At 42.2% G+C, this 26349-nt stretch overlaps 1 protein-coding gene across 1 annotated transcript in view; it reads right to left on the reverse strand.

Moving 5' to 3' along the window:
• The window catches only part of LOC124132754, a 91353-nt gene that overhangs the window by 16951 nt on the left and 48053 nt on the right, over positions 1-26349 (reverse strand). The window contains exons 10-16 of the mRNA XM_048397512.1: positions 13088-13292; positions 10533-10735; positions 9039-9224; positions 8303-8470; positions 6898-7584; positions 4627-5028; positions 3739-3879 (exon numbers count right to left, since the gene is read on the reverse strand). Of these exons, the coding sequence (XP_048253469.1) occupies positions 3739-3879; positions 4627-5028; positions 6898-7584; positions 8303-8470; positions 9039-9224; positions 10533-10735; positions 13088-13292 (1992 nt within the window). The remainder of the gene's footprint in view (positions 1-3738; positions 3880-4626; positions 5029-6897; positions 7585-8302; positions 8471-9038; positions 9225-10532; positions 10736-13087; positions 13293-26349) is intronic.

Consider the following 26349-nt stretch of genomic DNA (forward strand, 5'->3'; position numbering starts at 1 on the left):
ATTATTCTAGTTATATCACGGCGTGTCACCTTAATGTGGGAGGAAAGCCCGAAGTGATGCAGGTCTCAGACGTTTACCACTTCGGTGGAACCCACGAGCACGGGTATTGTGTTGACAAACCTAGAAACTTAATCGGGGCGAACCGGGATTCGAACCCACAATCACAGGTTTCTGGGCGTGACTAGAAGATACATTGATAGTAAATATAGGATGAAAAAAGGAAAGGGGAAGTGATAGAACAACGCATACCGTATGATATCATGTGATAGAACAACGCATACCGTATGATATCATGTGATAGAACAACGCATACCGTATCATATCAAGTGATAGAACAACGCATACCGTATGATATCATGTGCTAGAACAACGCATACCGTATATCGTGATGTGCTGGAATTTATCATAGTGTATGATATAATGACACAAGACATAGCCTGTGATATCATGTGGTGGAACAAGAAATAACCTGTGAAATCATGTGATGGAACAAGACATAGCCTGTGATATCGTGTGACGGAACAAGACATAGCCTGTGATATCGTGTGACGGAACAAGACATAGCGTGTGATATCATGTGATGGAACAAGACATAGCATGTGATATCTTGTGATGACAAGACATAGCCTATGATATCGTGTGATGGAACAAGACATAGCTTATGGATTCATGTGATGGAACAAGACATAGCCTGTGATATCGTGTGATGGAACAAGACATAGTGTGTGATGTATGATGGAACAAGACATAGCGTGTGATATATGATGGAACAAGACATAGCCTATGATATCGTGTGATGGAACAAGACATAGTGTATGATATATGATTGAACAAGACCTAGCCTGTGATATGTGATGGAACAAGACATAGTCTGTGATATCATGTGATGGAACAAGACTAGGGTATGATATCATGTGATGGAACAAGAATAGCGTACAATGCCATGTGATGGAACAAGACATAGCCTGTGATATCATGCGATGGAACAAGACATAGCTTATGGTTTCATGTGATGGAACAAGACATAGCGTACAATGCCATGTGATGGAACAAGACATAGCATGTGATATTATGTGATGGAACAAGACATTGGGTATGATATCATGTGATGGAACAAGACATTGGATATGATATCATGTGATGGAACAATACATTGAGTATGATATCATGTGATGGAACAAGACATTGGGTATGATATCATGTGATGGAACAAGACATTGGGTATGATATCATGTGATGGAACAAGACATTGGGTATGATATCATGTGATGGAACAAGATAGTGGGTATGGTATCATGTGAAGTAACAAGACATTGGGTATGATATCATGTGAAGGAACAAGACATAGCATGTGGTATCATGTGATGGAAATCACACAGCATATGATATCATGTCAAAGAACAAGACATAGCGTATGATATCATGTGAAGGAACAAGACATAGCGTGTGATATCATGTGATGGAACAAGACTGCGTATGATATGTGATTGAACAAGACATAGCATATGATATCATGTAATGGGACAAGACATAGCGTGTGATATCATGTGATGGAACAAGACATAGCGTACAATGCCATGTGATGGAACAAGACATTGGGTATGATATCATGTGATGGAACAAGACATTGGGTATGATATCATGTGATGGAACAAGACAGTGGGTATGTTATAATGTGAAGTAACAAGACATTGGGTATGATATCATGTGAAGGAACAAGACATAGCATGTGATATCATGTGATGGAAATCACACAGCATATGATATCATGTCAAAGAACAAGACATAACGTATGATATCATGTGAAGGAACAAGACATAGCGTGTGATATCATGTGATGGAACAAGACATTGCGTATGATATGTGATTGAACAAGACACAGCGTATGATATCATGTAATGGGACAAGACATAGCGTGTGATATCATGTGATGGAACAAGCCATAACGTTTGATATTTTGTGATGGAACAAGACATAGCTTAGCGTATATTATCGCGTGAAAGAACAATGCATTACGTATAATATCTTTTGATAGAACAACGGATAAGGTACGCTATCGTGTATTTTGAAGGCACAAGATTGAACCAGTGATCAGTGTATGCTGTGGCTCCCCTCAGTACACGCATGGAATCTGGTACCTTTTTGATATTGAAAAAATCAAAATATACTCAACAATAAAAGTTCCCGTGACATTGAATACGATTTAATGCAAAATTATGTTTTTTTACCAAATCTGAAACAATTTCGGTTTGCAACAGATAAAAGACTCCTGTAAGTGTTCAAATGGTATAATTTGCCATACTGGCTTCAGAAAATGCGTGATTTCATAAAAACAACATGAACATGCCAAAATGTCAATTTACAAATCAATAGCGTGTGTGTCGACCTCTGGTTGCGATGCAAACAACACATCTTCGTCTCATGGAATGGACCAGGCGTCGCACAAAGTCCTGTGAATATCTGTCCATATCTGCTGGACCAAGTTCTTGGAGTGTCTGTGGAACACGTGGTTGACGTCGAAGGAGCCGATCCATCTCATCCCACATGTGCTCGATTGGTGAGAGATCAGGGGAGTGAGCCAGCCAGGGGATGACATTCACGTTGTTTTGTTGAAGAGAATCCTGAACAAGTCGAGCAATATGAGGCAATATGTTGAAAGGTAATGCCTGGGCCATGACGACGCAAAAACGGAAGAACAACAGGGCCGATGATCTCGTCGCGGTAGCGCTGTCCATTGAGATTTCCCTCTATCACTATCAAACGGGTCCTCTGTCTTGCTGTAATCCCATCCCATACCATAACGCTGCCGCCCCCAAATCGATCTTCTTCCATGACACAATGATTGACGTAACGTTCACCTCGACGTCGGTACACTCGAAACCGTCCATCGCTGTGTCTGAGGTGAAAACGAGACTCGTCAGTGAATAGATCTTGTCCCCACGGCATGGCCGTCCAGCGAAGAGGCTGTCTGCACCACTGTAGACGTGCTTGACGGTGGTTTCCTGTCAAAATGGGACGTCTGGCGGGTCTTCTGGCGACAACCCCTGCACATCTGAGGCGACGACGTACGGTTTGTGAAGATATTCGTCGAAGGCCAGGGATGCTTCTTGCAGTCACTGTTGCTGGCTGGAACCGATTTCGTAGGTGTGTTGTTCGAATCCAGTTGTCTTGTCGATTATTGGTTACGCGTGGCCTGCCACTCCGAAGATGGTCTCTGACTGCATTCGTCTGTTGCCAACGTTGCCATAAACACCAAATGGTGTTTCTGTGGACGTTAAATTGTCTTGCAACATCACGATGACTCGATCCTGCTTCAAGCATACCAATTGCTCGCAGACGCTCATTTTCGGACAGGCTAGGCATTTCGTAATGTTGAATAATTGCGTAATTTTGTTGTATTTCTGAGTGGTTGTTGTCAGCACGATGCTAAACAATGCATATGGAATCTCGTTAACGCACATGTTTTTATACCCATTCTTGGGTAGTGAAATGCATGGGGCATAAAAGTCAATTTTTGCATGGCATGCATGCTTTTCTGCAGCAGTTGCGTTTTTGTGACTTGATTCCATACATGTATTACAATATTGTAAACCAAACTTTACTTGTTTGAAAAATACGCTAAAATATTGGTGTCACAGGAACTTTTGTTGTTGAGTATAGTATTTAACCTAGAGATTCCACCATCTGATTAATTTTTCATTAGATCTTGGCGAATGCTGATATGAAATATTGATTTACCAGTGTAATATCCAGGGCATTCACATTTAGCCTCATTTCCCGAGATCTGGTGACATATGCCTCCGTTTACACACGGTTGCTCACTGCACGAGTCAAAAGATGCGTCCTTCAGGCTTGACGTCTTGTTCAAATATTCAGGATCTAAAAAGAAACACCATTTATAATCATGTATTGGTTAAAATAAACATGATATTCGTATTCAAATTCAGCACTAACACAATCAGATTATGTGCGTTGACATCTACATAAAAAAGACATGCATCTCAGTGAGTTAGTGAGTGAGCGAGTTGGAGAGTATCAGCTGTTCACGGCGAACACTGTGTCTAAACAAAATACTCTTCTTTTTACAAAAAAACTTGATTCGATGACGTCACTTTGCCAATACATGGCTTGGTGGTTACAGGGTGAATATTGTTTTATGACGTAGTAAATAAATCCCCGAAACAAGCATGAAATACTCATATTCCCCGCCAATACCGCCATTTTCAGTCTAAGTCAAAGTTGTTGCCATGGAAACTCGATAAAAATATTTTCAAAAATCTCAAACTATCACCACTAGACCTATCTATCTGTCGACTTGGTTAGGATATCTCTCATGGTTTTTGAATTCTGCTGCGGAAACGAAACGTGACGGACGGACAGCACCCATTCCAATATCCATCCCCCTTCCACTTCCGCAATATTTACTGGCAAACAAATGGCTGACAGCACGATGAGCTACTCATACAGTCAAGTGCACGAAAAAAGACAGTTGAGCATAAATCCCGAGTTGAAACTAAATAACAGAAAATGAATAAATTTACAGAATAGAATGTAGATATCATTTGAAAATATAAAAACATGACATAATACTTTAAAGTATATTAATAAAACAAAAACGATAGCTACCTTCAATTGCTTCTACAACGGCCGAATAACCTCTATTCGGCGTTGTGTATTCATTCCCAGATACAAAATATAGTTCCAGTCTGTTGTAAATAGATACTACCGCTGCTGAGGTGATGTTGGTGCTGTTGATGTTGTCGCTGCAGACTGTGGTTAGGACCCTGGTTGATGACTTGCCAAGTGATACATCACTGAGTCTAATATAGTCAGTGTGGCAGTTTTTCGAAGGTTCGAGATTCAATGAGGTAAATTTCAAGGTCAACATGTGACCGACAGGAGCACGGAAGATAGTTGATTCACGAACGTCCGGTGGATACGCCAATGGGGTGTTGAGGCTTGTTAACGACGTTTTCTGACCTGGTTCAATCTTCACTGTATTTGTTGGAACAGTGAATGGCGGTTGCACTAAAGGAAACAAAAAAATTCAAATAAAATGTATTCAATTTTGTTGGATAACTGATGATGGGTATTAGAACCTTATGGAACTGTATTGTATTGTATTGTTTGTTGTTTAACGCCGCACTCAGCAATATTCCAGCTGTATGACGGCGGTATGTAAATAGTCGAGGCTGGACCTGTGATTGACTATCCAGTGATTGATTTCATGAGCATCGATCCACGGAACTGGGATACGATGACATGCATCAACCAAGTCAGCGAGCCTGACCATCCGATCCCGTTAGTCGCCTCTTACGGCAAGCATGTACAATCGTCACAGGTACAATCGATCCAAATTCTGAAATGGAGCAAAATGCTCTTCAGCATCACATGGTCGAGATGACCCAGCTGGTGGCAGATAGCATTACACATATGCTGAGCATAGAGGCTGTTGATCCGGGGTAGAACAGGTCTTCAGCAACCCGTGCATGCCGTGAAAGGCGACTATGCTCGTTGTGAGAGGCGACTAACAACTGTAAATAATCGAGTCTGGACCAGGCAACCCAGTGATTGATATCATGAGCATCGATCCACGCAATTAGGAAACAATGACATGCATCTACCAAGTTATTGAACTGTAAAGCCTTACATAATCAAGCACGCTAGCTGTTTGTTCATTTATTTAAAACAGTTCATAGCAACGATGTTTGCTGCTACATCATGGAATCCTGTAGACAATCACGTCTGGACAAGGCAAACAAGTGGTCGATAGTAGGATCACCGTAAAACTCCATCGGGGTACATTGACACAGTCACAATCATCAAAGTCGCTGCGCCAGGCCATCCGATTACCCGTTTAGTCCACTTTTAAGAAATACCGTATTCGACGTAATAAGCGCCCTGCTCTAATAACCGCCCACGGCGATATTTGCTAATATATTGGCTGGTGAACAATCCCAATTTGCACCCCTTCAGATTGATCAATGTGCACAAGACTTATTTATTCGCGTATAATAAACACTCGTGTGTTATATGCACCCTTAATTACGGGCAATTAAATTCTGGAAAAATATGTTTGTCGTGTATAAAACGCATAGACTTTTCTTTTATATCATTCAGGCTGTCAGCATAAACAACGAAATTTACGATCTTTCAACTCTGTTTTTTTTCTCCACCAAAATTATATTCTAATAAGACCCCCAAATGCCTAATTTTACGAGCGCCCTGGACGCTTATTACGTCGAATACGGTAGGTCCTACTGTGACGTGCCATGATGGATTTGCGTGATCAGTTTCGAACAATAATCATATACTTCATGTGGACCGTTTTAGAGCTGCGTAAATGACTCCGGGGCATTTCTTCTCAAAATTGAGGTGGGAGGAAAACAAATGAGATAAGGAAGGGACATTTTGTCTCCTAAAATGCGACTCAATATTTATGCGAACCTCAAAGCCAAGGCCCAGTTGAATCACATCGTTCTCTTTATTCAGACCAGTCGACAACAAAAGATAAATCTGATTGAAATAATGCATACCATATAAGCGTAACTGGCCTTAATACTGCCGAAACAACAATTTGGTATACATATTATTCGATACAATTACAACCTCAATGAATACGTTTTGCTCAACCTCAAAGAATACGTTTTTGCTCAACCTCAAAGAATACGTTTTTGCTCAACCTCAAAGAATACGTTTTTGTTCAATAATAATAAAATACCATCAAAATAAATGCTAAATAATTTTAAAATATTTTAATGAGATTTAGTTACTACCACCGAACGTAAGTCGAGTTATCAATCTCTCCAGACAAACGAGAGGGCCGGCACCATGACGTTACATCGTCAAACTATATATCGAGATAATGGGGGTTCGCCTAAACTGAATATGACTTACGCTGTTTATATGTCCCACGAAATCCACAGTTCGCAGGAACAGATGTTGATTTCAAGATTAATGTCATATTCGCCGAAGAAGACACAAGGCGTAAGGGTAGAGACACGGAGTAAGAGTTCCCGACCTGAAGGGATGCGTTCTGTGCTATAAGCACCTCAAGGTAATTCCCCGGGCCAACTGGTAGATTCAGATACTCCAATTCGAGGAAGATCCTATTGCCCTGGACTCCTTGTATGACAATTTGACAGTTCATAACATCTGGAAATGCGAATGGAAAATTAAAGCTGGAGATATTTCCATATTCCCCCGTAAGCGTTTTCTCGGTACACTCCCTCATATCTAACCACATCCATGATAACAGAAACCCAGGTCCCGTGACGCTGTAGTCCGTTTCGAATGTCACGTCAGCTTGGTTGTCCGTTGACAGCAAGTGGCGTGGGACATCTGAAGTTCCACAGTAACGACCTTCCGGTATTGTTTGCTTGAACTCCAAAAAGTCATAGAGACAGTTCTCCTGATATTCCAAACCTATATTCATCAATGTAATAAGGATTCGGAAATTCATGTCCGACTGGAAATGCCATAGTTGTTTTAAGTCGTCCCTGTAACCATAGTCTGCATAGCCTGTGTTGCTCAGGGTGCCGAGGCGACTGGGGACAACACGTGGCTCTTCTGTGTGATGGAGGCCTGAAAGCAGATATAGATGTCTACATACACAAACAAACTGGTATGTATTGTAATTATATATTCAGGTTCCAGACACACCTGTGGTTAAAAGTCTGTTTCTAAAAATATAAAGTTTCATTCACTTATTGTGAACGTGTTACATAATCTGCGAATTTAACAATGAGTGAATGGGTGAATATAACGCCACTTTGAACAGTGTTTCAGGAAAATCACGGCGTGTCAAGCTTCATGTGATAAAACACAAAAGCACGGGTATAGTGCTGACACACAATGAAACATAATAACAGCAAAACTTGAAACTCAAACCAACTTTCTGGTACGACAAGGTGCGCACTTGGGCTGTTTCTAAACGTAAAGGTAAATTCATTATACTGCGAAAAAGTTTCATAATCACCGAAAGTTTTTTGTTTTGTTTTGCTTGTTGTTTAACGCCACACTCAGCATTATTCCAGCTTTATGACGGCGGTCTGTAAATAATCGAGTCTGGACCAGACAATCCAGTGATTGATATCATGAGCATCGATCCACGCATTTGGGATACGATGACATGCATCAACCAAGTCAGCGAGCATGACTACCCGATCCCGTTAGTTGCCTATTACGATAAGCATAGTCGCCTTTTACAGCAAGGATTGGTTGCTGAAGACGTATTCTACCCCGGATCTTCACGGGTGATAAAAACGATAAAAGAGATATATGATAATTTTGTAGTTCCAACCTGTGATGTTTTTATAGCACACGAAAGGCAAGGTGTCGTTACAGGAGACATTCTCGACCACGACCTCGCTTGGCACGAAGATGTTTCCATACATCAAACTTTGATTGACGCGAAGTGCTTGACAAGAGTCATTCTGGACATCGTACCAAAACACATGGCTTTCAGAATCTGTAATATGATAAACATAAAAAACGTTAAAATATGTAATATGTCTCAAAGAAAACGATGTACAATTGAAGATGAATACAAACTATATATTACATGAAGATTGAAGACATTTGATGGACCTGTACATCACGACATGGAACGTGACAATCCTGTTAATAAGGAGGGAATGAAGAAACGAAATACAGTAAACTACGGTTATGACGAACTCAAAGGGACCACTAATTTTAGTTCGTTGTAGCCGTGGTTCGTTATATGCATATATACAGCATAACTACAGCAAATAGTCGTGACAAAAAAGTAAGTGCGTTATATCCGTCAGTTCGTTATAAGCATGTTCGTTATAACCGTAGTTCACTGTAAGTGTATTCTAAGTCTAGAATCATGCGTGTACTTCTTTTGAAAGGTTGTTCCAGGTTCCGGGTCCCGTGTGTATCACATTACGGGGATATCACATTAACATGTTAGGGGATAAAAGTAAAAGGCTGTTTACTGAGGTGATTAAAACAACGTGTATCACACACTGACTGTTTGTAGATCTATGAAAGGTGAAACAAACCGAAATTCTAACCATTGTCTCTTGAAAGCTTTGCTGCATCTAGGAAGAAACCCAGGAAACCGGCGCCGAGTAACAGACGCGACTGCTCATTACTGCTGCAGGCGACTTCAGCCTCCGTAATGGAAACCGCATGTGTACTTCCTTTCACACATGCTGTCTCCGTTAAGCCCCACTGTCCATCCCCACACCGATCCGTTCCTGAAATGGAGTTTATTGTTTTGTAAGTTCAACATGTCCACGCCAGACAATGTTAAGTGTCAAATAGCTGCCGAAATAGGGAGTAAAAGGAAAAGTATATGTGAGGGTCATGGAAAATCAATGAACGCAAAAGTCAGTCATATAAAGATGGTCTGAATCTGGACCAAAACAACAAAAGTTGAAAAACAATCTTTGCGTTGGGTTACAGTGACCTTCACCAAACAAGGTAGTTAGCTCCTACGGCTAGTGTTAGGTGATCTCAACACAGACCCGCCCAGTGGATGTAACCATTATCAACATTACTCGTGCTAAAATCCAGCTATCCTATTATCCCGTAGCCGCCTTTCAAAACTCAAGACAAGTCGGCTGACCGGCCTCGTTCGTTACCACTCGCCCCTTTCCGTAACCTGCATGAAGACTCTTCCCCATATCGATGAATGTTATGTGCGGGTGGATGGGGTAGCCTTGTGGTTAAAGCGTTGGCTCGTCACGCTGAAGACCCTGGTTCGATTCCCCATATGGGTACAATGCGTGAAGCCCATTTGCCGGTGTCCCCCGTCGTGATATTGCTGGAATATTGCTAAAAGCGGGGTAAAACCACACTGACTGCCTGTCTGACTAAATGTTATGTGCGAAAATACGACAAACCAATCAGAATGCGCGTAAGACTTCAAGCACTTCGGTCAAAAAGTCCATCAGGAATAATTTTTGACTTTACATAGGTCTTGCATTTAAAAAATACCCAACATACAGTTAAATGTGTCCAGTCATACTGTATAATACAGTAAGTCCCGATGTGTTTTCAATAGCATCTGGAATATATACGACATATGGTGAAATATGCGTGAATCATTACGCAACGAGTTGACACTTCTTTAGCTATGCTCGCTAGCACTTAGACGAAACCCAGGTGCAAAATGGCCACGAGAGTGGCACGAGTAGCTATTCGGCTTGTTCCGGGATAACACGAGTAGGTCAAGAATTGTCCGGCCTGTACGAGCATCATGACGTCACACTGGTCCACTTGCGGTCACAAAGCATATCTAATACTGTCACCCAAAATACGTCCCTGTAACTTATGATTACGTTAAGAATCAACACCAATATTCCAGTTTTATCTTGGCCACCTCTTAGTAACCGAGTGACGGAAACCACGAGCAACGCTCCACGCTATCGGGACATGGTGTTGCGCAATCAGAAAGGCACAAAGTCTGACAATCTATGTAAAAGTAATATATTATAATGAAAATAACTCTCACACAGTTTGATAAATATGAACATAAATATGTCGTTCACTTAAGACGTTACCCTTCATCAGGCTGATTGTAGCATTGAATCCTGGTCTCCGGAAAGAATGATCCGTCGAGAAATGCAGAAACAAGATGTTGCCAGGAATCACTTTCCGTAAAAGCTTTGGCTTTGTGGTCCAATTGCCACATAATCTCGTTGTGTTTCCGGCCAATGTGGAATTCCATGGAAAGGGGCTAAACGTCAGGTAGTCGTACCTACATCTTGAAAAATCAAACGATATATAGTAAATTGAGTTATTTTCATGAACGAAAAGAAATCTAGCAAATCATTAAGAACCCGATCCCATATGTTACAACCATCAGACCCATCCAAAAATGCATTTTGAGATTTAATGAGGGAAAGAGAGGAAAGTGGCATCCAGTACCGTGCTGTGCTCCAAATATATGTCGAATCGGCGTATTGTAGGGGTGAAAACAAGTCAAATACGGACGAATTGCAAATTACAACCGTAACATACACGTGGGCAAAAAATACTATACGCTCTAATGATAAATGGTTGCAGTTATAAAATCCGAATGTTCAACACAAATTTTTTGAATGATTGCGTCGCAAAGTGTGTTGACGAATGTCCAAGCAAATATGCCTACAAATTCATGTCGAGATGGTCTAGTTATAGTCCACAAATCGTTAACGACCTGATAAACTCTGTACTGGAGGGCAGGACAGATAGAAAATGATAACTGCAATGTGTATATAACATTTTTATCATACCAGTACTCATCAATTCTACAAACGAGCAGTATGGTACTTATTGGTTTGAAAAAAATATGTCTGGTACTCGTCAGTACAGTACTCATGAGGTTGAAAAGATTATCTGGGGCACTGAGCATGTCCAGTGTACAAATTCATGCCTTCCAGCGCTTCCACGGAACACCAAATTGCCGGTTACCCCAACCATTCAACTGCTAAATCATCTTACAGATAAAACCCTGCTGAGAGAGTACAACGTGCTTTTAAGGTCTTTGAAAGGCATTTAGAAGTGATTCACATAAGGAAGAGAATATATGGATGTCAACTTCTTTATTGTGAGGAACACAACGTATATTACTCCTTCATCAGGTGAATGATGACGTTGTGTCATTCACCCAATCTCATTAAAATCATATCTAAGTTCTCGCTATCGCTAAACAAAGATCAGAGGACATCCCATTACGAGTCACGTCAGAACGACCTTTCGCGAACCGATCACTGAAACGACTAACAAGAAGTCGACATCAGACATTTAGAAAGCAGCTTTCTTGAGCTTTACGGCACTCGTTTCAACCTGGCGACTTCCATTTCAGACTATGCTTGAAAAATATGTTGCGTTCTCGATTAAAAATTTGTAAACTGAACAAACGAACTTCCGGAATGTCTAGCGATTGTTTGGCAGTGCTTCCCACGTACTGTGCAATGCCTCCTCCGTTCAAATGTTTATCTCACGGAAGCGAGAGACAGACGATAATTTTGACGGAATCAGTCGTGCAGACCGGAACTGTCGTTCGGAATACCCCGTTTTATCGATTTCGAGGTTGCATAATTAGAAATCACATTCCGACTGTCACTTTCATGATCTGGTAAGCGACGCTTTGATTGGTCGGATGAAAGGTCGTTCAGACGTGACCCGTAATGGGATGTCCTCAGATCTTTGTTTAGCGAAAGCGAGAACTAAGATCTGATTTTTATGAAACTGTTCATTCACCTGATGAAGGAGTAAGCATATACTCCGAAACGTTGTGTTCCTCATAATAAAGAAGTTGACATCCATATATTCTAACGTGCTTTTAAGTCCACCATCATTTCACAGATAACCATGAGGGGAGGGTAAAGGTGTACTATGATCATGTCATTAAGAGCAATGTACATGTGACACTAGACAGCCCCGAACATGATCCCAACCGGAATTACACACTCTTTGATCCACTTGCACACGTTAAAATGTTTGTCTGAACGCCGAGAAGGGTTCGCGTGTTTTCACAGACCCGTTGTGTCGTTCCGATGATACAGGTCGACATTAGTTTATGTTGGTAGTTTCACGTGTTAGTACTCTTGATTTACGACAGTTAGCAATATTGCAGCCATATCACGGAGTAAATATTCAGAGTCTGGGACAAGAGAACCAATGGTTGATAACATGGACAGCGATTCACGCCAACGACAACCAATGACCACCCAGTCCAAACCCATGTCTACGATGATTTTCAGAGGTGTGGTAGAGGTTTCAAGGTATGGTTCTGTGGGGTATGGTTCTGTGACCAACCAGTCCACACACCTGTCTACGATGATTTTCAGAGGTGTGGTAGAGGTTTCAAGGTATGGTTCTGTGCGGGAGCCGTCATGCAGAAGGCCCGGGTTCGATTCCCCACATCGGTACAATGTGTGAAACCCCCGACGTGCGTGATATTGCTGGAATATTGCTAAAATGGCGTAAAACCAACTCATACACTTACTCACTAATGTACTTTGACTTATCAGTTATAATCCTACATCAGAAACACTTTGATTCCTCCCAACCGGCGTCGTTCATATTATTTTCAAATAACGATTCAATTCATGAAATGGAGAGCACCTACCCTTCAGATTCCTCCAGATCAAAGTCATCAAACTCCAGAACTAGACTGTATCCATGTGGGGCGCTCACCACTATGCGACAGTCGAGGAAGTTGCTGTAGTTGCCAGGGTAACCGGGACTGGTCACTACAGTATTTTGGTTTTCACTGCTCAGGACCAGTGTGTTGTCACAATCATCAGGTGTTTTTTTCGGAGGTGGAGTTTCACCTGGTTATAAAATAAACAAATATCACAATCAAGAACATTTTATTGGTGTGCAGGTGGTGCTAAGTATCACATTAAAGGCATTTACTGCCAAAGTCGTATTTCGATATTTTATTACTCCCAGTTCGTATGAATTTAACACTGAATTGTGAGTAAATAAGATTAACATGTACATTTGTGGACCCCACTCTCTCTTTCTCTCTAAGCCGCCCCCGTGGTCTAAAGGTAGATCGTCCGCACTGATATACCCCGGCTGCGTCATACAAAAAACTCTTAAAGATGAAATTTGATGTTACCCTGCCTGGCGGTCGGTGATAAGGGGCTAAAAGCAGGACTGGTCGGCTCCGAGTCAAAATATTGTCTGAGAGGGGTACCCGTGTTAAAATGCGGCATGATATCTCAGTGTGCTAGCACTAAAAAATCGGCACTAGTCCGGACTAGTACAAGCAGACACACATGCATGCATGTATGTGCAACAATCTTGACGTTAAACCCCATTTCAACTCACTTCACCTCTTTCTCTCTCGCCCAATGAGATACCATGTCGCAGTTTAACATGGAAACCCCATTTATGAGGTGAGGTGAAATTGGGTTTAACGTCGCGTCCAAGATTATTGCACTAATATAGCGACGTGCATGCACGCGTGTGTGTGTGGCTGCTTGTACTAGTCCGGACTGATGCGCATTTATAGTGCTAGCTCACTGAGATACCATGCCGCAGTTTAACATGAATACCCCACTCAGACACAGTATACTGACTCCGAGCCGACCAGTCCTTGTTTTAGCCCCTTAATGTCGAGCGACAGACAGGGTAACAACATACTATCTTTTAACGTCTTTTGGTATGACGCGGCCGGGGATCGAACCCCGGACCTTCCGCTCTCCGGGCGGACGCTCTACCACAAGACCACGGAGGCGGCAGATACCCCATTTATACCCCACTCAGACACAGTATACTGACTTGGAGCAGACCAGCCCTTGTTTCATTCACTTAATGGAGAAAACAAATATGAACGTCGTTTTACAAGGAGCTGCCGGTGTTTAAACTACCGACCTTCCGCTGCCCGGGCAGACGCTCGTTTGTTTGTTTCTTTGTTGTTTAACGCCGCACTCAGCAATATTCCAGCTGTTTTACGGCGGTCTGTAAATAATCGAGTCTGGACAAGAAAATACAGTGACATCACGAGCATCGATCTAAGCCATTGGGATACGATGACATGCATCAACCAAGTCAGCGATCCCGTTAGTTGCCTCTTATTCTATTCTACCCCGGATCTTCACGGGTCAGCAGACGCTCCTTAGCCATCTTAGGACACAGGTAACTGTGAGCACTGGCCATGTTCATGCGGAAATGAATGCAGTATATTTTCATAGGCTTGACATTAGATACCACCGTCAGACGCAATTAACTCATAACTTCCACAGGGCATTTACACACTAGCTTTGTTGCCAGCTTGGCTTTTTACGGTCATGAGTGGTGACGATCAAAGTCGCATTTAACAATATAAACATCGCATCAGGGCAGTGAATTGTTATTTATGTGGGAGCATAGGCCTTCTTGTCGCAGGTGATATCAACAATTAATGGAAGGGTTCCGACAAACAATGGATCATTCTCGATGAAAATGTGAAACATGAAGCCGCCATCAGCGGATTCCTGAAGCTCAGGATCACATAGCATAGTTAGCATCTGCATAGTTAGTCGCATCGGGCCACTTTACCAGGCATATATTTGTAGAGCAATCTCACAACCGGAAATGGATGAATGAATGAGTGAGTTAACGAGGTTTTTCTCCAATAACCATTATCAGCGGAACAAGAGCACGAATACAATTGATACCAAGCGTATACAATGTGATTCCAGGCGACTGGGCAGACATTCGTTGCATTTATTTACTTGGCTTTATTTAATATGTGTTAGAACTTACTCCATTGTTAATGGTCGCCATGGTCGCCGTAAATTTTTTAACATGTTCAAAACAGTCGCACAAAGTTCGCCGAGGAGGTTGATTGCTCAAAGGTGGCTCAAATGAGGCAGAAGGGAGGCAACATTGCCGTTGTCCAATGATCGCCAGGTAATATTTTCCCGTCAATCCGGGCGATGCTTGGGCGACAAACATCGTGCATTGAATGATGACTGTGGCAACCGCCGTGCCTTCATTCGGCGACAACGGCAACCCTTGAGACACCATGGCGATGCTTCTGCCTCATTTCTGACTCCATTGAGCTACCTGTAGTGCCTCCCCTGCCTGCCTATAAATAGAGGGTGTGTACCTGCAGTGTTTCATTGCGATTGCAGACGCTGAACAACTCGAGCAGTTACTACTGAACAACTGCAGGAGCAGTTACATAGAAACATGATTTTCTGGGTTTAGGCAGAAAAGAGGCAGAAGCATTGCCATGGTGACTCAAGGGTTGCCGTGGTCGCCGAATGGAGGCACAGCGGTCGCCACAGTCATCGTTCAATGCACGCTGTTGGTCGCCCAAAGGAGCCACACGGGAGGCACAAGCATCGCCCAGATTGACGGGAACAAATTGCAACAGAACGCATCTTTGACCTGGCTACCATTCGACGACCACTGTGCCTCCCTTCTGCCTCCTTCGAGCCACCTTTGAGCAACAAACCTACTCGGCGACCTTTGTTCGACTGTTTTGAACATGTTCAAAACTTCACGGCGAACATGGCGACCATTACGTCCATGGCGATGTCTGAACCTCCCGTGTACCACCTTGGAACGACCTAGGCAACCATTCTGCCTCCTTTGAGCCTCCAACGACGATGTGGCAAATTTTATGGTCGCACACGGAAGGCACGCCATCCTGTGTAAAGGCCCAAATTACGGTTTTATGTGCATGTAATATGCTTAAGATGTGATACATTGGCTTGTTAAGATCGAGATCACATTCTTTCAGTGTACCATTCCACCTATCAGTCTCAATAGGGAGGGTGCCATTGGAGGTTCTGAATTGGAGAATCGGACAGGAGCGGCCTTTGTCAAATATAGAAAATCTTCGAAAAATGTCATTTGTTTGTACCAATAAAAATATTTTTGAGCTAGACGTAAAAGGTTACGCGACCCTTCAGTTTCTGCTCTATCATTGCGACAAGCTGTTCTCCATTCAAGTTATATCGGCATTGAAATCTGCCATGTAAATCTTAAGAACGTTGCGTCATGAATACATTCTTCCAAGTTTCCCTTGTTCATGGTTATTCGGAAACAAAGGCCTTACACCCGTAAAAAGTTTAATAATTCTTAAGTGAATCTTTTTCGCTGGCATTTAATATCTCGTATCCCCAGACGCTGATACAAACAACAGTAATTGATGCTTTCAGAAAACAAGGTGATGGTAATTCAATATGTCTTGCTTTTTTGGAGTTGGTAGAACATTCCTTTTGTTGTGTTCTCACTTAATCTTTTAGTATAATAGCAATTATTAATCTTTTGTGCTGCAAAGGTAATTATAATGATAAACTATTTCCAGGTCTTTGTCAACGATGATTTGATAGTTCTGACAGTGATACTCTCGAGGATTATAATTTTATTTTTTGCTACATGAACGGTGAGTTTATTAGCATGTACTACAAACGTTTTGAAATGTAGGCATATAGGACTGCAGCTGCTGGAACAACGCACGACAAAATAAGGAAAAGCATTCAGGCTTTTGGGCGATTTTTCTCTCAATGCTTATGCAAATACCTGAATATGAAACAGGTGGGGTGGTTTCTCTGGTCTCATTTAGCTCTAGTTCGGATTGCTAAATCAATGAAAGGGAATTGGCTACTTGACCATTATTGAACCATATCAGATCATCGATATACTTGCAGCTTAAGTTAAATTTCTTCGCCAGAATCACAATGTGTAACAATGTGTAACCATCTAATTGTCTTATTAGTATTTGTTTCTTCCAACCCTAGAAATGTCCATACCTTCTATTGTTTATTTGCCTCTGAGGCCACACAATAATTTAGTTGGTTCTTTTTCCGGTTACATTACAAATCCTATTTGGGTTGTACCACATGTGTATCTGGACAGAGTTTTGTTGTTTGGATATTGTCGAGACTCTGAAGGCGCTACTGTAAATATTGATACTAATGACTGTGGAAAATGCCTGTTTAGCACCTTCATTTGCTAATTTCCGTGTTACACAGTTGTCAAAAGGTGTTTCATTATCGTGGATGAAGTGATTGTGGTATCATTAGCATGGGCCTACCCTTGTCGCGAACACCTGGTGTCATAACTCATTTTCAGTGGTCCATTCCTAAAATTTTCACAGCTATTTTGACCTTTACGTCAAATTAATATCAATGTTTCGTTTGATAATATAGACTTGTTATTCTCTAGCACTGACAATTTTCATTTATCGAATTGGAGGTATACCGTGTTATCGTGGTTATCAATGACAGCCATACACTGGGTAGACTTAGCTGGACTTCGGATTGGAGGTATACCGTGTTATCATGGTTATCATTGACAGCCATACACCGGGGTAGACTTAGCTGGACTTCGGATTGGAGGTATACAGTGTCATCATGGTTATCTTTGACAGCCATACACCGGGGTAGACTTAGCTGGACTTCGGATTGGAGGTATACCGTGTTATCATGGTTATCTTTGACAGCGATACACCGGGGTAGACTTAGCTGGACTTCGCATTGGAGGTGTACCGTGTTATCATGGTTATCATTGACAGCCATACACCGGGTAGACTTAGCTGGACTTCGGATTGGAGGTATACCGTGTTATCATGGTTATCTTTGACAGCCATACACCGGGGAAGACTTAGCTGTACTTCGCATTGGAGGTGTACCGTGTTATCGTGGTTATCATTGACAGCCATACACCGGGGTAGACTTAGCTGGACTTCGGATTGGAGGTATACCGTGTTATCATGGTTATCATTGACAGCCATACACCGGGTAGACTTAGCTGTACTTCGGATTGGAGGTATACAGTGTTATCGAGTTTTCATTGACAGCCATACACTGGGGTAGACTTAGCTGTACTTCGGATTGGAGGTATACCGTGTTATCAAGTTTTCATTGACAGCCATACACCGGGGTAGACTTAGCTGGACTTCGGATTGGAGGTATACCGTGTTATCGAGTTTTCATTGACAGACATACACTGGGGTAGATTTAGATGGACTTATTTGACACAGGACTGGCGTATACGGTGCTGATTATAAAACAAAAACAAACAAACAAACAGATTGAACCATACTGTGTTGTAGTAGACGTAGCTGGTCGTGTTATATCACCAGTTATATCACATGATTACAGTTTACCGAGCATAGTGTGTTTTGGTTATTGTTGACAAATTGATCACTTGTACTAAAATACAGTGATTTACCTAAGGATTGACTGTGTATTCTTTCGGTTCATTGAGGTATGAATCGAAAAACCGATGTGCAAACAGTATGAAACCGCGTAGCGGATTCTTGGAAAAAAAATACACAGTCAATGCTTATAATTAAATTCAACAATGAAGACAGGTTTTGTCTACAATAGATTAATCAAAAACAGTTGTATGTATCAATGCAGACAAAAAATTTACGAGATTGATAAACATTCCAGGTGTAGGAATACATCCCGTGGCGTGACATTAATCAGGTGATTGCTTAATTTATGCACATAACTTAAAACGCCTACAAAGTCAGTAGCCAATCAACGGAGAATAAGGTCAAAAAAATGTTGATATGACCTGTCAATCAAGGCAAGAGGCAAGAAGACCTGCAACAGTCAGACTGTAACGAACCGGAACAAATATGTCGGGGAGAAGGCGGCTGTTTCAAATGACATGGTCAGTTACCGCCAGATTCAAACATTAGTTCCCTGAGGACGGGAAGACACAGTTGGAAAAAATGCTAGCTAGAAATGAAACCCGAAGATGTGACAGTTGTGGAACAGAGGCGAGCGTGAAACAAAACAGGCGAGCGAGCCTGCACGTTTGCTGTTTCATTCCTTCTCGGCGTCGGTCTCAAAGGGTTGTTTGGACAATGAATATGCACGAATTTCGCTAAATGTCCCGTGCATGACGATACACGTTAGCAGAAAGGGAATTCCCTCGACTGTAATATCGAGATTCCCCGACATTCCGATGTAATAAAAGTAGTCCGCTCGGTGGGCGTGGCTTAATGTTTTACATTCATTGGCACATGGATGCAATAACACGTCACCAATTCAGCTAATCAGAATGCAGAAATTTCAATGAATACATCGAAAGTTAATTATATTGTGATAACATGGGATTCGTCGTTGCAACCATGACATCAGTCTGATTTTTATTGTTGAAAATGTGATTTGATTCATATGTCATGTCTGACAATCTGTAGCCCCTTGCAAGTTATGACTAACCGTCATTGGAAATTGAATTTCTCGTCATAACCAAGGAAAACAAGTACAAAAGTGATGGTTGTATTCCTAAAGTGCCTGTGTTCATTCAACTAGTTGTTTAAATTAATTAAATTAATTAATTTATTAATTAATTTTAACAAATTAGTTGTTTATGTTCATCAAAGTATCGAAGGAGACACGAGACTGGCCTGAACAGTATTGAAACTCGAACCTCGCTGTAATCAGCGAACGTTTTCATCCCTCGGGTACCCGGACGGTCCACTACCATTGGTGTTATTGTAGTAGCAACATGATCCATCATGTACAAATTATACAGTCACTAGTTAGCCGCCAAATAAAAAAATATCCCTTTATTAATCACACGGCTCTGTGATTTTACCATTTGTTTTGAGGAGAGAAAACATTGCTCGCGATATGCACCCGCTGCGCTCACACACGCAATACTGTACATGTACCGTGCGACCCGTGAAGATTCCGGGGTAGAATAGGTCTTCAGCAACCCATGCTTGTCGTAAAAGGTGACTATACTTGTCGTAAAAGGCGACTAACGGGATCGGGTGGTCAGGCTCGCTGACTTGGTTGATGCATGTCATCGTATCCCAATTGCGTGGATTGATGCTCATGCTATCAATCACTGGATTGTCTGGTCCAGACTCGATTATTTACAGACCGCCGTCATGTAGCTGGAATATTGCTAAGTGCGGCGTTAAACAACAAACCAACCTACATGTACTGTGCGTGCCAGTTCATACGATCGATTTATACCGATTAAAATTATGTTGGCTCGAGACACCGTTGCTTGGATCAACCATGCAAAGGTTCAGCATCATAAACCTTTCCTTTACGAGCAACGCCACATTGAGGTGTGCTAATAACATTTCCACAAGCTAAGTCAACTTTTCACGATGAGCAGTTTACGAAGCCAATCAGTTGACATTGCTGTGGCTGATGATGCCTACCAAGGGTCAATTTATCAAGGCGAGTGTCGTCCTGCCTTACTTCAATTTTAACATGCAGTTACATTGCCTTAACTGGTTTGTCTGTAATTAAAGAGGAGCGGAAGACGTGTTAGGTAAATTGGTCACACGAGTCACAACATTCAGCACGTTGATCCAGTCCACCACCAACGCGCAACCCTTTTGATGCATACTAATACTTTTGACTTATAATCACATGTAAATAAACATGGTGATTTGGTGACATGTTTGTTCTTCAAGAAAATAACGATTAATGGGCTATGTTTTGGAAAACGCAGTTTATTTCAATCCATGTTTTTGTTTTAAGTGCACACCAAATTTATCCGTAATGGAAGATGGGACGGATGGACGTGATTCGCAGGATGGTGGGTGAGTTTGCTTTCCTTCCTTCTCAACAAGGCTGCTTATAGTGGATTTGTGTTGTCAAAGAACGTCACTTTAAATGTGCAGACAAATTAGTACATATCAAGAGATATATTTCGAAAGAAAGTTGATAGAAATTCGACCCCCTTGTTTCATTTAAAATTTCTTCCGTTTTTTTCCTCATTTACTGCAATTCTACCATGAATTTGGAGATTACTCAATTCTGATTGGTCAATCAGAGGTGGTTAAATCACATTAAACCCCCTCCGATTGAAACAGCCGATTTGACGTTCGCATCACCGCGTCAGCTAATATTCACAGACTAGTACTTTTTTAGTCATTGTTGGTTGGCATATTTAAATAATTATATCCACAATTATAGGTTACAAAATGCAAAGTTGCGGTTTCTACGATATTCAATGGATGTATGACTAACATTTCGTGCAGAAAACCCGCGTTCGATTCCAAATTCAATCTAGCGCTGTTAAATCTCCGGGTAACCTAGCTCTACATTGAAAACACACTCAGTATGTTTATCTCCTAATTATTTTACACATACCTTCACAGCCACAATGTTACGACGTGTTATTGTCGAAGATCAGGCAATATCATCCTCTATATATCTCCTAGACTCGCATTTCGAGAAACCTACAGTAACCCCTAGACCCATTCCTGTGGTTCTCTTGTTTTTCATAAGCCAATTTCATTGGCTATGCTACTCAATCTAACTGACCAATCAGAATGCGAGTTACAAACCATCCTCAATGTTGGGTTGGCGGTATCAACAACAGTCCCATTGATTACGATAGAGTTTGCGGAAAATCAACATTGAAAAATTGACTGACACTTAAGCTCTTAAAAATATTTTTGATGGAGAGGAAGTCTTCACGCCAATAAAAAACTGGCGGTGGCCCTCCTTACTCATTTCCTTATGTCGACGTTTGATTGGTCAGTAAAATGTTAATGGAAATCAGGGACGTATAATTTGAAATCGAGAGAATCACGGGGATGGATCCAGTGGACAGTGAAGGTTTACAGAAATGTGAGCCTGGAGGTATAGAAGATGAGGCTGTATTGTTTTTAAAAAAAACCCACACACACAAAAATACCAAATCGTTTCCAAGACATGCTGGGTGTTCTGACGAAAGTTTGTAGTCTGTAACAAAAATCCCACCCGCCGAAACATATTGGATGGTCGGACCTTGATAAATTATCCAATCGTGCCGACTATATCTCGAGTGTGTTGATTTGGCGTGAGTGCCTGGTCTCAAATGCGTGCCTCAAGTTGGCATTTTATAATTAGACTCAGACATGTACTGCACATGAATACACACACACACACGCACGCACGCACGCACACACACACACACACACACACACACACACACGCTCATGTAATGGACAGAGTTGTCTAGTCACTTTGTGACGAGACAAGAAAGACACAGGAGATCACGTGACTATACAGCCCATACAGTGTCACATCGCTCATTATCATCTTTCAGTCGATCTATCATTTGCACACTAAGTGCTATCACCTGTCCACACATTCTCGACATTGTTTTCAATTGGAAATATGAACTAACACATCGGCGTTGCTGTGTAAACAAACACCACGCAGCTTCGGGGCAGACAGGTTTTAGCAGGATATTCTGTGTATACTCACCGTCAAAAGAAACACGAACCATAGAAACATATAGAGAAGTATGCATGTTAAGAAGGGATGTTTCCAATGTGTACCACTTTATGACAAAACTAACAATCAGTCAAGTGTTGCCGCAGTGTCTTTATTCTTATCACGATATTCTGCACGTGATTTCCAAACGTTACACGCTAATCCTGCGCGAGACAAATGGTGCACCTCACGGGGGCGACAACACTTTGCCTCATCATTGCAGTGAGGTGACATGTAAAATGTTCTCTCTCACTTAAATTCACTTTTTATGGATGTGAAAGTGGCTTCAGTTATCAGAATGAGGTTTGGTTTATGACGGCAGTTCGAAATACAGGCAAAGTGCAGTTCAAGCATCTGCGATTTATGTGGGTTATTAATAGCGTACGTTTCACTTTCCGCACTTAAATAATCGAGTCTGGACCAGACAATCCAGTGACTGACATCATGAGCATCCATCCACGCAACTGGTATACGATGACATGCATCAACCAGTCAGCGAACCTGACCACATGATCCCGTTAGCCGCCTCTTACGACAAGCATAGAAGCCTTTCACGACACGCATAGGTTGCTGAAGACCTGTTCTAACCGGGATCTTGACGGGCTTCACTGTGAGATTAATTAGCATTAGCAATATTGCAGCTATTCACAGAATGAAAAAATAGCCATAAATTAGATTGAAACTCATATCTAAAATTTAAAAAAAACCCGAGACCTAAAGATTAGATTGACACTTAAATGAACGATGCCATTTTATCCTCTTCGCATGAACAGCTGACCTGTTTAATATCTGACAACATTATGTCTTCAGTCGCGTGCCACACGCTAGTCAATTGTCATTTGATCTTGATAAAGGGACAGACGCGTAAAATGCTCGATATGTTTCGTCCAAGCTTAATGAGGCATGCTTCTCGGGCTTATATGACATCGATAGCTGAAAAAATAGATTAGTTTTGCTTTGTTGTTTAACGCCGCATCAGTAATATTCCAGCTATATGACGGCGGTCCACCCGATCCCGTTAGTCACCTTCATCGTCAAGCATAGTCGCCTCTTACAAGTATCGGTTGCTGAAGACCAATTCTAACCCGGATGACAGCGTGTGTGGAAGAATAGAGTGAGTGAGTGAGTTGGGTTTAACGCCGCTTTTAACAGTATTCCAGTTATATCACGGCGTGTCAGCTTAATGTGGGAGGAAAGCCCGAAGTGATGCAGGTCTAAGACGTTTACCACTTCGGTGAAACCCACGAGCACGGGTATGGTGCTGACAAACCTAGAAACATAATCTGGGCGAACCGGGATTCGAACCCACAATCATAGATTTCTGGCGTGCCCAAGGGACGCAACTCTGCACAGCGAATCGCGGCGCCTTAGACGACTGGGCCACCCGTGCCCCCGAGGAAGAATAGAATAAAGACGACAATCATTGTGTGTTCTGTAAATATTATATTGTGAGACATGAAAGCATACAGCTGAACAAGAGGCAAATCAGGCGTTCTCTCCCTTCCACGCAGCATGAGCGAGTGAGTGAGTGAGTGAGTGAGTGAGTATGGTTTTACGCCGCTTTTATCAATATTCCAGCAATATCACGGCGGGGGACACCAGAAATGGGCTTCACACATTGTACCCATGTCGGGAATCGAACCCGGGTCTTCGGCGTGACGAGCGAACGCTTTAACCACTAGGCTACCCGACCCCCCCCCCCCCCCCCCCCCCCCCCCCCCCACGCAGCATGACACGTAGTAGGAGGATCAAGTTACATGCAGCTTTCAGGTCGAGTTCTGGGGCTATATGCATTGGTAAAAGCAGCACCTCGCCTCCTCTCTATTCGCCACTTGGTAAGACTTGTTGGTTGTCATTTTTATCAAGGCATCCTTACCGTATAAGCTTGGTAAAACACTAGTTAAATTTGGCTACATCAACGACTGGAAGAGTCAGGAACTTCCTCTCTCCAAGAACGCAGGAAACTCATATATATTAGGATTTATTCCTTTCTCTACGTGTGCGTTCTTGCTTTTGCATGTTGTTTTTCACCGCGCTGTACGTGTATGATGTAGTCTCTAAATAACCGCGTACGTACAAAGCAATCCACAAGCATCGATCCACGCAACTTGTATACGATGACATACAATGAAGCAAGTCACCGAGCCTGACCCCCCGATCTATTTAGTTGCCTCCTATGCCTGGGGACCTACATTTTTACCATAGGTTTCTGAGTTATTTTTATAGTACAATATATAGCGTTGTGTTGTTTTTTAGGAATTAGTTCGTTTTGTTTGTTTGTTAACGCCTCACTGAGCCACATTTCAGCTATATGACGGAGGTCTGTAAATAATCAAATCTGGACCAGACAACCCGGTGCTTGACATCATGAGTATCGATCTACGCAAGTGGAATACGACATTCATGAACGAAGTCAGCGAGCCTGACCACCCGATCCCCTTAGTCGCCTCTTACGACATGCATGGGTTGCTGAAGATGATTAACCCGGTACTTCACGTGTCTATGAATAACTGTCCGACTGACTGTGTAAGTTTTGTTAGAGACGGACATCCAGCATGTCTACTGAACTATTTTTGTTTTGTTAAAAATCAGAGGACAAACATTTTTGATCAAAACTCTGCGACAAATGTAACATGACACAAAGGATTGCAATATCTTCTCCGATGTCTCTCATCAGTACCAAGTCCGTATCTATTCAGGGCACATGCTATTATGTATCGTAGTCTACGCGCTGCCCATCTCCCATGGGTAATTACACTAATTAGATGTCATATCGGGATCAATGGTGACAGTAGTGACGGCTGCATGCCTACATTTGCAAATGACGAAGACATAATTATCTATTATTCAGTGATCACAAGTCACGCTTTAGGTAATAACCAACGCCATACTGCCTAGTCGTTCCGAAATGAGTATTCTGGTACAAAGAACAGATTATTCCACATAATGGGAAGTTAGATTGGGAGACAGGTGTTGAACTGCCCTGAAAGTGTGTGCGGGTTTATTGATATTTTGTCAACATGACAGCACGATCATATTTTGTTGGTCTGACTATCTATGATATGGATACTATATTTCTCACTTGTCAATGTGGATGTTTAAGAAAGAAGAATATATAAACACGTGAATTATTCGTGAAACGACAGAAATCGTTATGGTGATGCGTAGTGGTCCATCCGAGAGAGTGAGTGAGTGAGTGGGTGGGTGGGTGGGTGAGTGAGTGAGTGAGTGAGTGAGTGAGTGAGTGAGTGGGTGGGTGGGTGGGTGGGTGGGTGGGTGAGTGAGTGAGTGTATGGGTGAGTGAGTGAGTGAGTGTATGGGTGAGTGAGTGAGTGAGTGTATGTGTGAGTGAGTGAGTGAGTGTATGGGTGAGTGAGTGAGTGAGTGAGTGAGTGAGTGAGTGAGTGGGTGGGTGGGTGGGTGGGTGAGTGAGTGAGTGTATGGGTGAGTGAGTGAGTGAGTGTATGGGTGAGTGAGTGAGTGAGTGAGTGAGTGAGTGAGTGGGTGGGTGGGTGGGTGGGTGAGTGAGTGAGTGTATGTGTGAGTGAGTGAGTGAGTGTATGGGTGAGTGAGTGAGTGAGTGAGTGAGTATGGTATCCAGGAACATCACAGCGGAGGACAACCGAAATGGGCTTCACATAATGTTACATATTGAACAAAACTAGAGCTCACTAATACCCCGACTTCGACTCCT

The sequence above is a fragment of the Haliotis rufescens genome, unplaced genomic scaffold (genome assembly GCF_023055435.1).
Source record: "Haliotis rufescens isolate VD_foot unplaced genomic scaffold, xgHalRufe1.0.p SCAF_17, whole genome shotgun sequence".
NCBI classification, from domain to species: Eukaryota; Metazoa; Mollusca; class Gastropoda; order Lepetellida; family Haliotidae; genus Haliotis; species Haliotis rufescens.